Consider the following 16,269-nt stretch of genomic DNA (forward strand, 5'->3'; position numbering starts at 1 on the left):
AGCTGGCAGGTTTGAACCCAGCCAGGGCCTGCCAAACAACGACAGCCAAAAAAATAGCCAGGTGTTGTGGCAGGTGCCTGTAGTCCCAGCTGCTTGGGAGGCTAAGGCAAGAGAATCACTTAAGCCCAAGAGTTTCAGGTTGCTGTGAGCTGTGATGCCACAGCACCCTACCAAGGGCAACATAGTGAGACTCTATCTCAAAAAAAAAAAAAAAGAAAAGAAAAAGTTAAGAAAAAGTTATTAATATTTTACATATCACCCAATAGTAAAAAAATAGCAACAAACGCCAATAAACGGTTTTAGTGTTTGAGTTATGTTTTAAAAGATTTTAGTTGCCTTATTGGAAGTAATAACAGCAAAAAGCTTTTAGTTGCTTTAAAACATAACTCAAACACTGAAACCATTTATTGGTGTTTCTTGCTATTTTTTTACTATTGGGTGATATGTAAAATATTAATAACTTTTTCTTTCTTTTTCTTATTTTTTTTGAGATAGAGTCAGTGCCTGTGGCTCAAAGGAGTAGGGCGCTTGCCCCATACACCGGAGGTGGTGGATTCAAACCCAGTCCTGGCCAAAAAAACTGCAAATAAAAAGAACTTTTAGTTGCTTTGGAGAAAGTTTCTCTAAGATAGACTTTTCAGACAAAATTATAAACTAACAGTAGACAAGAATGAATGCAACTACCCTGTTTCCCCGAAAATAAGACCTACTTACAGGAAAGATAAAACATCCCCTGAAAATAAGATCGAGCGCATCTTGGGAACACACCTTAAAATAAGACACTGTCTTATTTTCGGGGAAACAGGGTAGGTATTAAGATCAATGAATGCAGCTGGTTGCAGTAGCTCACGCCTATAATCATAGTACTCTGTGGGGGGTGGGGGGGGGATTACTTGAGCTCAGGAGTTCAAGACCAGCCTGAGCAAGAGCAAGACCCTTTCTCTGTTAAAAATAGAAAAAACTGGGTGGCGCCTGTGGCTCTAAGGAGTAGGGCGCTGGCCTCATATGCTGGAGGTGGCGGGTTCAAACTCAGCACCAGCCAAAAACTGTAAAAAAAATTGAAAAAACTAGCTGGGATCATGGCAGGCACCTTGTAGTCCCAGCTACTTGGGAGGCTGAAGCAAGAGGATCACTTCTTTGTTTTGTTTTGAGGCAGAGTCTCACTATGTCACCCTTGGTATGATGCCGTGGCATCACAGCTCATAGCAAACTCAAAACTCTTGGGCTTAAGTGATTCTCATGCCTCAGCCTTCCAAGTAGCTGGGACTACAGGCACCTGCCACAATGCCCAGCTATTTTTTGGTTGTAGTTGTCATTGTTGTTTAGCAGGCCCAGGCCAGGTTAGAATCTGCCCACTTCGGTGTTTGTGGCTGGCACCCTAACCACTCGGAGCTATGGGTGCTAAGCCAACAAGAGGTTCACTTGAGCTAAAGAGACTGAGTTTGCATGAGCTATGATGATGCCATGAGACTCTACCCAGGGTCACAGAGTGAGCCTCAATCTCAAAATAAATTTAATAAAATAGTAATATCAATGAATGCAATTGCATATTAATATTAAAGTCACATAATGGAAAGAAAAGTAGATTCAGAATAAAGCCATGACCAGGCAACTCCAGACAGGAAAAGGAGCACTGTTTCCTCAAGTTATAAACATAAATTTTCCTTTAACATGTGGAAGAGTAAATATAGGAGAGCTGCTCTTATTAGTCTGTTCTGAAGCCACAAAGAGCTAAGAATCCAATTGGTGTTTAGGCACTGGCTTTTAAATCTAAGAAAAAAAAATCAAGTTGGGATTAATATAAGTTTGAAAAAAGACACTTTGGAAAGGTGAGACAGGAGATCCTTTGAGCACTGGAGTTCAAGCTTACAGTGAGCTACAATCACGCCACTGCATTCCAGCCCGGCAACAGAGAGAGCTCCTGTCTCAAAGAAAAAAGAAAGAAAAAAAAAAAAACCAAAACAAAAGAAAAGAAAAGAAAAAAAACTTAGGGCAGGGTGGCGCCTGTGGCTCAGTGGGTAGGGCGCCGGCCCCATATACTGAGGGTGGTGAGTTCAAACCCAGCCCGGCCAAACTGCAACAAAAAATAGCTGGGCGTTGTGGTGGGCACCTGTAGTCCCAGCTACTCGGGAGGCTGAGGCAAGAGAATCACCTAGGCCCAGGAGTTGGAGGCTGCTGTGAGCTGTGTGACGCCATGGCACTCTACCGAGGGCCATAAAGTGAGACTCTGTCTCTACAAAAAAAAAAAAAAAAGAAAAGAAAAGAAAGCAGGGTATATGATATTTATTTTCAAAACTGTCTAATAAGAAGTTACCAGATTGGGCGGCACCTGTGGCTCAGTGAGTAGGGCGCCGGCCCTATATACCGAGGGTGGGGGGTTCAAACCCAGCCCCAGCCCCAGCCAAACTGCAACCAAAAAATGGCCGGGTGCTGTGGCAGGCACCAGTAGTCCCAGCTGCTCGGGAGGCTGAGGCAAGAGAATCACATAAGCCCAAGAGCTGGAGGTTGCTGTGAGCCGTGTGACACCACGGCACTCTACCGAGGGCAGTAAAGTGAGACTGTGATTCTACAAAAAAAAAAAGAAGTTACCAGATTGTAGGTAGGCACACAGTTCTTTAAGTTGCAAAGTGAATTGCATGTAATAGTCTTAAACTGTGAGTCTTACAAAAATACACACATGATTGAAATTATGGATTCTCGGGCGGCACCTGTGGCTCAGCGGGTAGGGCGCCGGCCCCATATGCCGAGGGTGGCGGGTTCAAACCCAGCCCCGGCCAAACTGCAACAAAAAAATAGCCAGGCGTTGTGGCGGGCGCCTGTAGTCCCAGCTGCTCGGGAGGCGGAGGCAAGAGAATCGCATAAGCCCAGGAGTTAGAGGTTGCCGTGAGCCATGTGACGCCATGGCACTCTACCCGAGGGCGGAAGAGTGAGACTCTGTCTCTACAAAAAAAAAAAAAAGAAATTATGGATTCTCATGGAAAATTACGTAGCTAGGCACCATCAGTAGCAGCTATGTAAACTGTAGGTGCAATGCCACGAGAAACAAAGTGCTCCATGCTCATTATTACCTTGACAATTCAGTCCCAGTAGAACTTGTGGCCGCCTTCTAAGAAGTTTATCTTTAGTTACATTTAATGTGGGATATCAGGGTATGTTGCCAGTTTCAGCCTACCCTACATGCTAGCATGGGAACACTACCCGCTTTGTCTGCAATCAGGATTTTTGTTTTTCTCCCTGTGCATTTTTTAAAAAGACATCTATGCTCCCATTTCTAGCTCCTAGATATCTTTCGACCTCCTAATGATTTTTCTTTGCACATTAAGTATTTGTATTAATCAAGGCATTCAACAACCCACTCCAAAGATAGGCAACTGAAGACATTGGCTGACTCAGAAAGAAGGTACTTCATCAACTGATGTATTGGTAGAAGTGAAAAAGGGCAAGCGCCTTATATGATTGGAAAATGACAGGTGACTCCAGATAAAGAGCTGAAGCTGAATGGGAAAGCGAGCATGCATCTGCACAGTGGGTACACTGCAGGGAAGAGGAGAGAACGCACAGTTGCAGAAGAGCCACAGTCTCCCGTCACTTTACTAACATCCTCAACCTGCTCAGCATTCTTTAATCAAGTGATTTCCTTGCTCACAACCAGATAATATTGCTGGAAAAAGCCATTGAATATTTTCATCATTTAAAAACAAAACAAAGAAACAACATTGCTGTGAGGGACGCAGAAGGAGAAGACTTCCATAACTGAGTGCTCGTGCCCTTAAAATAAGGTTCCAACATAAGATGAGATGTACTGCTACTTTCACCAAACTTTCAAAATTCCTTATGTCCCTCTTTTAACAGACAAAACATTCGAAAAATGGCAGCTATGAGGTATCATTTTTCCCACTGACTTCTATAATAAAATTGGAGTTACATCACTAGAAAAAAGATGTTGGTATGTAATCTGGGACGCAAAAAAATTACACATGACACTGAAACAAACCATTTAAAATCATGTTTAAAAGCAAACTGGTATCCTGTAATAAAGTGGCTTCCTAAAAATAAAAATGCTTAATGGGAAAATCCATATAATACAATTAACAAAAACTCTGGAATTATAGCTATCAGTTCACAGGAGTATCAAAACTTAAGGCTTACATCCTTTGGTTTGATCAATGGTTGCCAAAGTTTGCTCCATAAGCTGATGTTCCTTGCTAACTGTAATGGTTTATGCCAGATGCTTTCTAACTTGAATAAAAAAAAAAAATCTTTGACAAAATCAACTCTGATTGCATAAGGATCTGGGCCTTACAAATTTGATGTTTCACTGCCCTCCCCTACCTGTGGTAGTCCCTGCAAGGGCTTCCTAAGTACCTTCAGCACCTTCCAAAACTACTGACTGAACAGAGAGTTTATTAGATAATCAGACAGAATTTGTTGATGATTGCACAACACTGGTCATTAATGGGCATTTACCAACAATGGGAATTTATAGACACTATTACTTGTGTAATGAAAACCAAATACCATAATAAGCTTCTTAGCAGCTATTCAAGAAGATAACCCAGATCCCGGGGGCCTCCAAGTTTGAGAAAGTATGCCTATAATGGAAGTCATGAAATTGATAAGTACTAATCAACAAAACTGTAAATATCTCTAATTGTGAAAAATGTTTAGCTTGATGTTACCTCGGGACTAGCTTTACCAATTCAATTACTCCTTCTGGGAGAAAGTGTATTGTTTCTTAAAAGCTATACCTTTTTCAAGAGAACACTCTCAAAGGTAAAACCAGATCAGCTGAAATGTTAATGTCTCTGACACTCCTGACGATCCTAATGAGGCCATTCTTACATGAGCAAGTGTGCTTAGTAGTACTTTATACTGAATCTTCCTCTTAGAAGTAAGGGAAATCTGTTTAATTTTGTTTACACTGGGAAGTCTGGAAAGGTAACTGACCCCTGGTCCTTTTCCCATGTTACATCTCCACTCATGGGAAGCTGGGCCCATTTGTCCCCCTTGGGGCAGGTGCACAGAAAAACAGGCCCTCTGCCCCACTGAGGCCACAGGGCTGCTTGCCTGCCCACAGCATTCCAAAATTCCTGGGAGGTGTGTTGACTATTGTAATTTTCAGCTGGAACATTTACCTGAGGGGGATGGGGAAACATTCTTTGTAAACCAAGTTTGGTTTGCTGGTTGGAGGAATGTATTATTTAAAACAATTCATCCTGGGCGGCGCCTATGGCTCAGTCAGTAAGGTGCCGGCCCCATATACCGGGGTGGCAGGTTCAAACCCGGCCCCGGCCAAACTGCAACCAAAAAGTAGCCGGGCGTTGTGGCGGGCACCTGTAGTCCCAGCTACTCAGGAGGCTGAGGCAGGAGAATCGCTTGAGCCCAGGAGTTGGAGATTGCTGTGAGCTGTGTGAGGCCACGGCACTCTACCAAGGGCCATAAAGTGAGACTCTGTCTCTACAAAAAAAAAAACAAACAATTCATCCTGTGCTGGGCATCAGGAAGGTTCCATAAGAAAGTTTCTTCTGAAGCCCTCTCTGACCATCCTAAGCATGTGAATTCTACTGCGCTGTCTGTCCCTGCTATTCATCTGGCACTTAGTATAGACCTACTTGTTGGCAACATTCTCATGTGTACAACCCTTCTTCCCTCAACCTGACCATAATTTCCATTACGGCAAAGACTATGTTTTATTAACCTTTGTATAAATCACCCTTCTTATTACTACATGTCATTCAACAAATCCTATTTGGTTAACTGAGAAGGCCATGGTATTTCCTTTAAAAACGTAATCAATAAAAATAACCTTTCACTATAAACTGGTCATCAAGGAAGAGGCCTAAGTTTAAACACAAAGAGGTTCTCCTAGTAGAAAACATGTTTACCTGGTCCCTGTAACTCTTTTATAGTTGTCCTTGGAGTACACTGCTAGAATGCTGACACCTGAGCCCATGTTAACCAGCAACATAGGGTATGGATTATCAAGGCAGTACGGCTTTTTTTGACACAATTCAGGATTTGTGGGATTTTCAAAATAGTAACATTCCGGCTTGCCGTTGAAGCCAACAGAGTCGACGTAAAGCAGGCCCTGAATCAGACAGTCCAGTTCATCCAGTTTATGGAGCTGCAGATCAGCAATCTGTAAAGAAAACAAAATCTTTGTGAGATAGCATGACCACCTAGGAGAAGCCCAGTGGCTCTAGCTGGGTTTAAGATTGGGTCATTCACATTAACGGCCTATAAACACTACTGAAACCACAAGTTGTGAAATCTTGCTGATAATCAGCCACTCTGCTGGAAAGGAAATCTGCCCCTGGTGCACCCTAAAAGACACCAGCTTGCCTGGTTGCTGGGAAAGCATCTACCTGCATGTGTGTGTAATGGTTGAATGATGGCCTCTGAGAGATACACCCTGCCCTAGTTCTCAGGACCTATAAATGCGTCCTTATTTAGAAAAAGGGTCTTTGCAGATGTAATGAAGTTAAGGATCTTGAAATGAAGTGATCATCCTGGATTAGCAGCCTGGATTATCAGAGTAGGCCCTGAAACCAATGCCAGGCACACAGACACATAGGGAAGACTAGAATGACATGGAGGAGAAGGCCACGGGAAGATGAAGGCAGGGACTGGAGAGCTGCACCCAGGCTGAGGAACGCCAACAGCTCCGGGAAGCTGGATGGGCAGGGAATGAAATCTCCCAAGAGCCAGTGAAAGAATGTCTCCCTCCCCAGACAATGCTTTGATTTCACACTTCTGGCCTCAAGAACTATCAGCGAATAAATTTCTGTTGTTTTAATCACCCTGTTTGTGGTATTTTGTTATGGCAGCCATAGGAATCTAATATATGATGTAACAAGACCGGGGTTCTCCTGCAGGATGAGCAGAGTAAGAATATTCAGAAAGCATCAAGGATCTTACACATTGTTGACAGAGCATGAGGTTCTGAGAGACTGGGAACTAGGGAGACTTTCTTTTGAGCCCACAAAAACCCAATACCCTTTTCTAGGCTTGGGCTTTGGAGTTCAACAGACTTAGCTTTGAATTCTAACTCTAAAGCTTACTTAACTAAAGGATTTGAGGCAATTTACTTCACTTCTCAAACCTCAGTTTCCTCATCTGTAAATGGGAATAATAATAAGTGTATAGTGTTGCTGTGATGATGACATGATAATATGTGAGAATGAACAATTAAGTTCACAAACTCGTCCCAGAAAAAGTGCTTTGTTAGTTGGTGGAAGTATTCTTTTTTTTGGAGAGGAGATCTTTTTTTGTTGGAGACAGAGTCTTACTATGTTGCCCTTGGTAGCGTTCTGTGGCACCACAGCTCACAGCAACCTCAAACCCTTAGGCTTAAGCGAGTATCTTGCCTCAGCCTCCCAAGTTGCTGGGACTACAGGTGCCTGCCACAACGCCCAGATATATATATATATTTTTGCAGTTGTCATTGTTGTTTAGCTGGCCCAGGCCGGGTTGGAACCTGCCAGACTTGGTGTATGTGGCCGGCGCCATAACCACTGTGCTACAGGCGCCAAGCCGGAGAGGAAGTATTCTTGATACACAGAAATAAGCACCCCAAATGACACTTGATGATAACACAAATCTATCCATAAATGGTTCCAAACATTTCACTTTTTGCCAAGGGAAACTTTTGGATGAGATGCATGTGATTATGCACGTAAGGGGACAATAATCAAGATATGAAACCACTTGAAGATTTGAAAACCAACAGCCGGGCACAGCAGTGTAAATGCCATCTCCTCTATCCTTCCTGATTCCGTGGCCTTCCAGTGCTCTTACACCACTGGTCATATTTTGACTTGTTTTCCAGTTCACTGATGTCCCTAGCACCATCCTTAAAGTTATTCCTGTAACAACTGTTTTTTTTTGGTTTTCGTTTTTTTTTAATGTTAATAGCAGTAGCTTTATTCATAATAGCCAAAAACTGAAAAGAACTCAAATGCTCTTTCATAGGTGAATAGTTAAACAAACTTGTTTTTTTTTTTTTTTTGAGACAGAGCCTCAAGCTGTTGCCCTGGGTAGAGTACTGTGGCATCACAGCTCACAGCAACCTCCAACTCCTGGGCTCAAGCAAGTCTCCTGCCTCTGCCTCCCAAGTAGCTAGGACTACAGGCGCCCGCCACAACACCAGGCTATTTTTTGGTTGCAGCCGTCATTGTTGTTTGGCGGGCCCAGGCTGGATTCGAACCTGACAGCTCAGGTGCACGTGGCTGGTGCCTTAGCCGCTTGAGCCACAGGCGCTGAGCCCGTAATAACTGTTTAATAAACTTTTATTAAATGGAACATGGAAAGTTATTACGTCCGGGATCACCCCCAACTAAAAAGTAGCAATTTCATCAGTCTGAGAACATAGGTTGACCTGCTTAAAAATTAATCAGAAGTTCATCAATAATATTGACAGCACAGCCCAGAGCTAACATTACAAAAACAAACTCTGTCCAGCTGGACGTTCTGAAACTACGCTGGAGGGAAAAAATAAAAATAACCTGTCCAGGCAAATAAACTAAGCACGTACAACTCTGATTTGAAAGGAAATGTTATCACCTTTCTCCTCAAAATAATTTTCAAATAAAGTGCTAGTAGCAAACAAACATCTCTTTGCACATTTTACTCAGGGATAGATATTTATGAAACCTGAGGTCATGCAACGCAAACTGGGCAACAAAGGTATTAGTCACTTTTATTGAGACCTAAAGAGACCTTTCAAGTCTTTGCCATCCAGGAAAAAGTACAGGCTCTCAAATACAGGCAATGAGTCTCTGCTACTTGGATTTTTAAACAGGACATTTTAAATTCAGGACAAATTGGGAATTAATCCTCAGACTTTGCAGCAGTTTGTTAGTATATCTGAATTAACTTTGTGGAAAGCTTAAAACAACATGTTAAGATTTCAGCTTAGAATAGCTGGGCATTGTGGCGGGCACCTGTAGTCCCAGCTACTTGGGAGGCTGAGGCAGAAGAATTGCTTGAGCCCAGGAGTTGGAACTTGCTGTGAGCTGTGATGACAAGGCACTGTACCCAGGGCGACAGCTTGAGGCTCTTACCGACTGAGCCACAGGCGCCGCCCTAATTTAACATTTTTTAAAAACACACTGCAGGTCAACAAAAGATGTCTGTAGGGTGAAGCTGACTTCCATACTAACAATTATATACATAAATATACATATTCTAATGCTGATCTGTATAACAAGCCTTAAATGAGGATGAATGTGAACCAGGAGATCCAGCAAAGACGCAGATGAATCTTCATCTAATTTGAGCATAATCTAAGATATGCTGATAAATGTTTGACAACCAGCTCTCTGGGAACAAAAGTCCTGGTTTTCGTATTTATTAATATCTATGGTGTAGACACCCCCACATGACCAATTTCAAGTTGGGAAGTATGCAGAAGTAAGCTCTAGCACCCCACCACTTGTTTCTTAGCAGTTTTAGAGATTATGAGTTCTGCAAACTCATTAAGTTAAATTTAAGCCACCCCCCCCAAACTAAAAAACAATAGATTTAGGCTTGACCTAAGACTTAACTCTGTAACTAATGGAAGCTAACTGATAACTATATCCTATCTGTAGGACTTTGGGCATGGAAGCTACTATTATTATCCATCCATTAAAAATCACTGAGCAGGTTAAGTAACGTACCCAAAATCCTAAGGCTAGAAAGTAGGGGAAGAGGTAGAGAAAACTTTAAAACCACAACTATGAAAACCAACATTGTTTTGCCTAATTCTAAAATCACTCAAACGTCGGGGTACAACTGTGCTCTCAAACTTTACATGCATCAGAATCACCTGGAGGTTGATTAAGCACAGGTTGCTGGGCCCCAACCCTGAATTTTTTAATTGCATTTCTAGCAATATCCCATGTGATGCTGATGCTGCCCATCCTGGGACCACACTTTGAGGACTGCAGTATTTGGGGCTAAATAACTGGGAATGAGTCCATTACCACAGCCCAGTACAGGTATGCTGATTATTGACAAAGTCACATACTCACTAAGAGCACTTGCCCTAGCAAACTCACAGGGCTGTTTTCAAGAATCAGATGAAATGGCTGTATGAACATGTTTGGAAACTAAAATACTATACATGTGAGTTATAATTAACTATACACGTGAGAAGTAGGGTAGGCGTGCCCTGGCAGTCCTCTTAGGGAAGGGCTCTTTTCCAAGGGGCTTTTGTTTCCTGGTTACTTTTCTTTTCTCCAAGTGTAGTTTTCTTTGCGTTTGTTGAATTCCATTGCCTCCTTTCTCATCACAAAAGTGATGTTATAATAGCTCCTTTTGTTTACTTGATTCATGTTTTTTTTTTTAAGTAAGCATAAACGAACCTTTTTCTTTTTTACTAGGATTCGGAAAGTAGAAAGTAAAATGTACTACACTCGTAAGAAGTAACGTAATTCAGGTCTCCTTATGTCAGATTGTAATGCATTTGGAAATACCATTTTAAAACGAAGACTCTTAACTTTTAGAGGGTGTTCAGTCATTCCCTGTGTGCTAATATTGGGAGAAATATAGGCTTTAAACACAGGATACAATTAAAAGAGGGTCTCATTATGCTCTTTAACTCAGTCTGTCAAAATGATTTACTAAACAGCTAATGAGCTAACTAAACTGGTAAAAACTATCCCAAGAGGTTTCATATCTCCTCCCTGGGAAGATTCTACGGACCCATCCCAAACCAGTTATATTAGTATCATTTCTCACCTATAGTTGACAAATGAGTCACCAAATTATGTTTTGGAAATGAGTAAAATATATATCTGTGTGACACCTTACACTTCCACAAAGCTTTTGCTGACATGAACTCCATAAATCAAACTGGAAGTGACAGAAAAGGTTATCCTACTAAACCAAGAACAATTTGCATATAAAATGGTTGATTCTCAATTACAAACTAACATTCAGGTTTCTTTTGTTTTCATAAAGGAAACCTAACAGAGACCTGACAGAGAGATGAATTTCAGACAATATACAACAAAACTTCAAAGATGGCTTTTTCCTCCCTCCACCAGGTAATAAAAGGGGCCATCTATGAGTGGTCAAAAGTATCAAGCCAGAATGAAATGAAGTATGAGAGCTTCTATCAAATGTTATGCTCCTGTAATATCACAAATCAGTCCCTAGACTAATAATAGGAACCGGGCTAATTAAGAGTTTTTAAATGGTTCCCTTAGATTTAAGGTCCACATATCCACAATGATCCTGCCCCTTCCTAATGATTTTACACCATTACACTTTTTTTAAGGCTATTCCCCTGCAGATTTCTGGAATAAGGAAAACCAAGTCTTAAGCCCTCACACATACAAAAAAAAAGAAAGAAAGAAAGAAAGAAAAGGAAAAAAGAAAACATGTGATGAAAGCAGCCAGAGGCTGGGCGTGGTGGCTCACGCCTGTAATCCCAGCATTTGGGGAGGCTGAGGTGGGATGATCACTTAAGGTCAGGAGTTTAAAACCAGCCTGGTCAACACAGTGAAAACTCGTTGACCACAGAAAACTTAAAAATTAGCTGGGTATGGTGGCACAAGGCTGGGATGAGCCAGGAAGATCACTCGAGCCCAGAAGACACAGGCTGCAGGGGTGTCTGATCATAGGTCACAACACTACACCTTGGTCTGGGCAACAGAGTAAGACTGGATCTCAACAACAAGAAGAAAAAAAAAAAATACCCAAGCAACCTGAAAATTCTTGGTGCTGTCCTAAATCTCATGTCAATCAAAGAAAAGTGTTTTATATCTTATTTGTTCAAAGGGTTGGGATTTTGTGGTTTAAGTAATTGAAAGAGTTGTTTATAACTTCTAATTAACAGCCTTAGACTGAACCAAACTCACAAGTATCTACAAGCACACTTCGGAGATAATGAGGGTTTGGTTAGTTCCAGACCACTGCAATAAAGTCAGTATGATAATAAAGCAGTCACATGAATGTTTTGGTTTCCCAGTGCATATAAAGGTTATGCCCACTTTATACTGTAGCCTTGGAATGGCATTATGTCTATAAAAACAATATGTATACCTTAATTTAAAAATACTTTATCGCTAAAAAAAAATGCTAATGATCATCTGAGTCTTTGTGAGTTACAATCTTTCTGCTGGTGGAGAATCTTGGCAATGTTCATGGCTGTTGATTCATCAGGGTAGTATTTGTTGAAGCAATTTCTTAAAATAAGACAATAACGAAGTTTGCCACATCCATTGGCACTTCCTTTCACAAAAGATTTCTCTGGAGCTTGTGATGCTATTTGATAGCATTTTACTCATAGTATAACTGCTTTCAAAATTGGAGCCCCTTCTCTCCAACCCCGCTAATTATCAACTAAGTTTATGTAATATTCTAAATCTTTTGTTGTCATTTCAACAATGTTCACAACATTTTTACCAGGGGTAGATGTCATCTCAAGAAATCCTTTCTTTGCTTATCTATAGGAAGCAAATCCTCGTCTGTTCTAAAGTTTTATCATGAGATTGCAGCAATTCAGTCACACCTTCAGACTCCACTTCTAATTCTGGTTCTCTTCCCGTTTCTGTCACATCTTTAGTTACTTCTTCCACTAAAGTCTTGAATCCCTCAAAGTCACCCATGAGGGTTAGAATCAACTTCTTTCAAATTCCTGTCAACCATGATATTTTCACCTCTTCTAATGAATCACACAATATGTTCATAATAGCATCAAGAATAGTAAATCTTTTTTAGAAGGTTTTCAATTTACTTTGACTAGATTCATCAGAGGGATTGCTATCCATGATAGCTAAAGCCTTACATGTTCAATTGTTTTCAGGCCAGGCACAGTGGCTCCTATCTGTAATCTCAACACTTTGGGAGGCTGAGGTAGGAGGATCACTTGAGGCCAGGAGCGTGAGACCAGCTGGAGCAAGGCAAGACATTATCTCTACAAAAAACAGAAAAATTAACTAGGTGTGTGGCTCATGCCTGTAGTCATAGCTACTTAGGAGACTGATGCAGGCAGGAGTCTGATGTTCAAGTCTTATTGCTTAAATATTGCTTACATTATTTAAGCAATAATAAGATTTGAATGTCAAATTTATTCCTTTATCCACAAGCTGTAGAATGGATGGTGTGTGAGCAGGCATGAACACAACATTCATCTCCTTGTACAGCTCCATCAGAGCTCTTGGGTGACTAGGTACATGGTCAATGAGCAGTAACATTTTGAAAACAATGTTTTTTTCTGAGCAGTAGACCTCAACAGTGGGCTTAAAATATTCAGGACACCATTCTGTAAACAGATGTGCTATATCCAGGCTTTGTTATTCCATTTATAGAACACAGGAGGAGTAGATTTCACACAATTCTTTTTTTTGAGACGGAGTTTCACTTCGTCACCCTCAGTAGAATGCCATGATGCCATGGAGTTAAAGCTCACAGCAACCTCAAACTTGCGCTCAAGTGATTCTCTTGCCTCAGACTCCCAAGGCTTTTGTGTTTATTGCCAGTGCCAATATTCTGTGGGTTTTCTTATTCTTTTCTTTTTTTTAGAGACAGAGTCTCACTTTGTCGCTCTTGGTAGAAGGCCGTGGCATAGCTCACAGCAACCTCAAAGTTTTGGGCTCAAAAAAGTCCCAACGAGCTGGGACTACAGGCACCTGCCATATGCCTGGCTATTTTTAGAGACAAGGGCTTGCTCTGGCTTAGGCTGGTCTTGAACCTGTGAGCTCAGGCAATCCACCCACTTCGGCCTCCCAGAGTGCTAGGATTACAGGTGTGAGCCACTACGCTCATGCCTGTAAAGAAAAAAGAAAAAAAAAACCTCTACAGAATATTGGCACTGGCAATAAACACAAAATTACCTAGAACTTATAGTGCCCTGGTGCATAGCCATGAAGGATTCCCTATCTAGAAAACTTTTTTTCTTTTTTGGTAGAGACAGAGTTTCACTTTATGGCCCTTGGTAGAGTGCCGTGGCCTCACACAGCTCACAGCAAACTCCAACTCCTGGGCTTAAGCTATTCTTTTGCCTCAGCCTCCCAAGTAGCTGGGACTACAGGCACCCGCCACAACGCCCGGTTATTTTTTGGTTGCAGTTTGGCCAGGGCCGGGCTTGAACCCGTCACCCTTGGTATATGGGGCCGGCGCCCCACCGACTGAGCCACAGGCGCTGCCCAACTTTTTTTTTTTTTTTGGAGACAGAGTCTCAAGCTGTTGCCCTGAGTAGAGTTCCGTGGCACCACAGCTCACAGCAACCTCAAACTCTTGGGCTCAAGCGATTCTCTTGCCCCAGCCTCCCAAGTAGCTGGGACTACAGGCACCTGCCACAACGCCCGGCTATTTTTTGGTTGTAGTTGTCATTGTTGTTTGGCAGGCCCAGGCTGGATTCAAACCAGCCAGCTCTGGTGTATGTGGCTGGCACCTTAGCTGCTTGAGCTACAGGCACCACCTAGAAAACCACTTTTTAAATGGTAGGACTTCTCATTGGCTTCTCAATGTCTTAGGCCATTTGGTAAGTTTTTTCTTTTGTGTTCTATTTCAGTAAATTATTAATATCAGGGCTAATTTTTGCCAGTCAGAAATGTGGTCTGACAGTGATCCTAAAATGTTACAAAAGGAAGAAAAGAAGGAAATAAGGAGGGAAAGAAAAAAAAAGAAGGAAAGAGAAAGGAAGAACAAAATGCATGTTTGTTTAGTTGAAAGTATTCTACACACAGGATTAATTCAATGCTTGTTTTATGGTTTATAGCTCTTCTTGTATATTCTAAACTGAATGAAGAATGATTAACAATATCTGAAGATATGAGTATATATTCCCTATATAAGAGGGCTATAGTCATCAAATATAACAATTGCTGACTATTCAGGAGCTGCAAATCAGCTTTTATTTAGCTCTATTCATTCAGATAGATTTTTAAAACTTCTATTTGTGAAGTTGTAACCAAAAAACAGTGATTTGGTACAATAACAGGATCCCATAGGTATATATGTGCGCTACTTTATTTATCTGTCAAATTGTTTAATTTATTCTGTGTATGTTTTTCTGTTTTGGAAAGGAGGAAAGTTTGTACCTAGGACACCTAAAGGCCTTAGCACTTAGCACTGCTCCATCTGCCTAAAATACTCTTCGCTGGATACTTTCACGATTTGCTCCTCTTTGGGGTTTCTACTCCCATGTTTCCTCACCCACGAAGACCACCCTAGCACTCCCTGTCTTCCTTGCCCTGCTTCTTCTTCTTTTAATTTTTATTTATTGTAACCTCCCCCCACCACTTTTTTTTTGAGACAGAGTCTCAAGCTGTTGCCCTGGGTAGAGTGCTGTGGCATCATAGCTCAACCTCCAACTCCTAGGCTCAAGTGATCCTCAGTTTTCCTATTTTTAGTAGAGACTGGGGGGGGGGAGGGGGTGTCTCCCTTTTGCTCCGGCTGGTCTTGAACTCATGCACCTCAGCCTCCCAGATTTCTAGGATTACAGGCGTGAGCCACTGCGCCCGGCCTGCTTTTTTTTTTTTTTTTGAGACAAGGTCTTTCTCTATTGTGGGGACTACAGTGCAGTGGGGTCATCATAGCTCACAGCAACTACACACTCCTGGGCTCAGTTGATTGTTCATTAACACTTATCACCATTTGATATGTATATTTTATATTCACTTGTTTATTTCATTACTGAATGTCTTCCCTTACTGGAATACAAGCTCGAGGGAGGCAGAGGCTTCGTTCTGTTCATAATTGTACATGGTGCATTGAAAGAGCACCATAAATTATTAGTTGTGTGAGTGAATGAGAGTTTAGGAAAGAGGACGATAAAACGTATTTATCCTCACAAACCTTGAAAGGGTACCAGCACAACACTTAGAGCACTGGTCAAACAGGATACAGGAAGAGGATCTGTCTTTCTCAATTCTGTCTTCTCTTTGGCCCAGACCCAGCATGGAAACAGAAGGCAGTCCACAGACTTTACTTTTACAGATGGATGCCCAGCTGGGCCAGGCCGTTTTGTAAATACTCCAGACTTGCGACTTGCTCCTTGCTCCAGCCTATTCATTAGGTTACAATAGCCTGTCTGAAGGAGGAGAGGTTTTTTTTTATCTTGCTTGTAATGGAATATACCCTTTCTTATCTCAGAACCTTGAGAAACATACTTGCTCAAGGCTAACACACATGGAAAATTGAGTAACTTTCTCTCAGGGCATATATTACCCCACGGGAAGGATGAAGGCATTGACTTAGGTTGCATAAATCCTCTGGGTCACTTTAGTTCAGAGGTTCCCAACCATGTGACATTAGGGACTGGCTTCACAGAAGGTA

General features: G+C 41.7%; 1 protein-coding gene across 4 annotated transcripts in view; it reads right to left on the bottom strand.

The window, feature by feature from the left end:
• PANK1 (pantothenate kinase 1) overlaps positions 1–16,269 on the bottom strand; it is an 83,421-nt gene that overhangs the window by 12,824 nt on the left and 54,328 nt on the right. For all 4 annotated transcript variants that reach the window (XM_053583413.1, XM_053583409.1, XM_053583410.1 and 1 more), the window contains one exon: positions 5,886–6,139. In XM_053583413.1, the coding sequence (XP_053439388.1) occupies positions 5,886–6,139 (254 nt within the window). The remainder of the gene's footprint in view (positions 1–5,885; positions 6,140–16,269) is intronic.

The sequence above is a fragment of the Nycticebus coucang genome, chromosome 3, assembly GCF_027406575.1.
Source record: "Nycticebus coucang isolate mNycCou1 chromosome 3, mNycCou1.pri, whole genome shotgun sequence".
Lineage (NCBI taxonomy): Eukaryota > Metazoa > Chordata > Mammalia > Primates > Lorisidae > Nycticebus > Nycticebus coucang.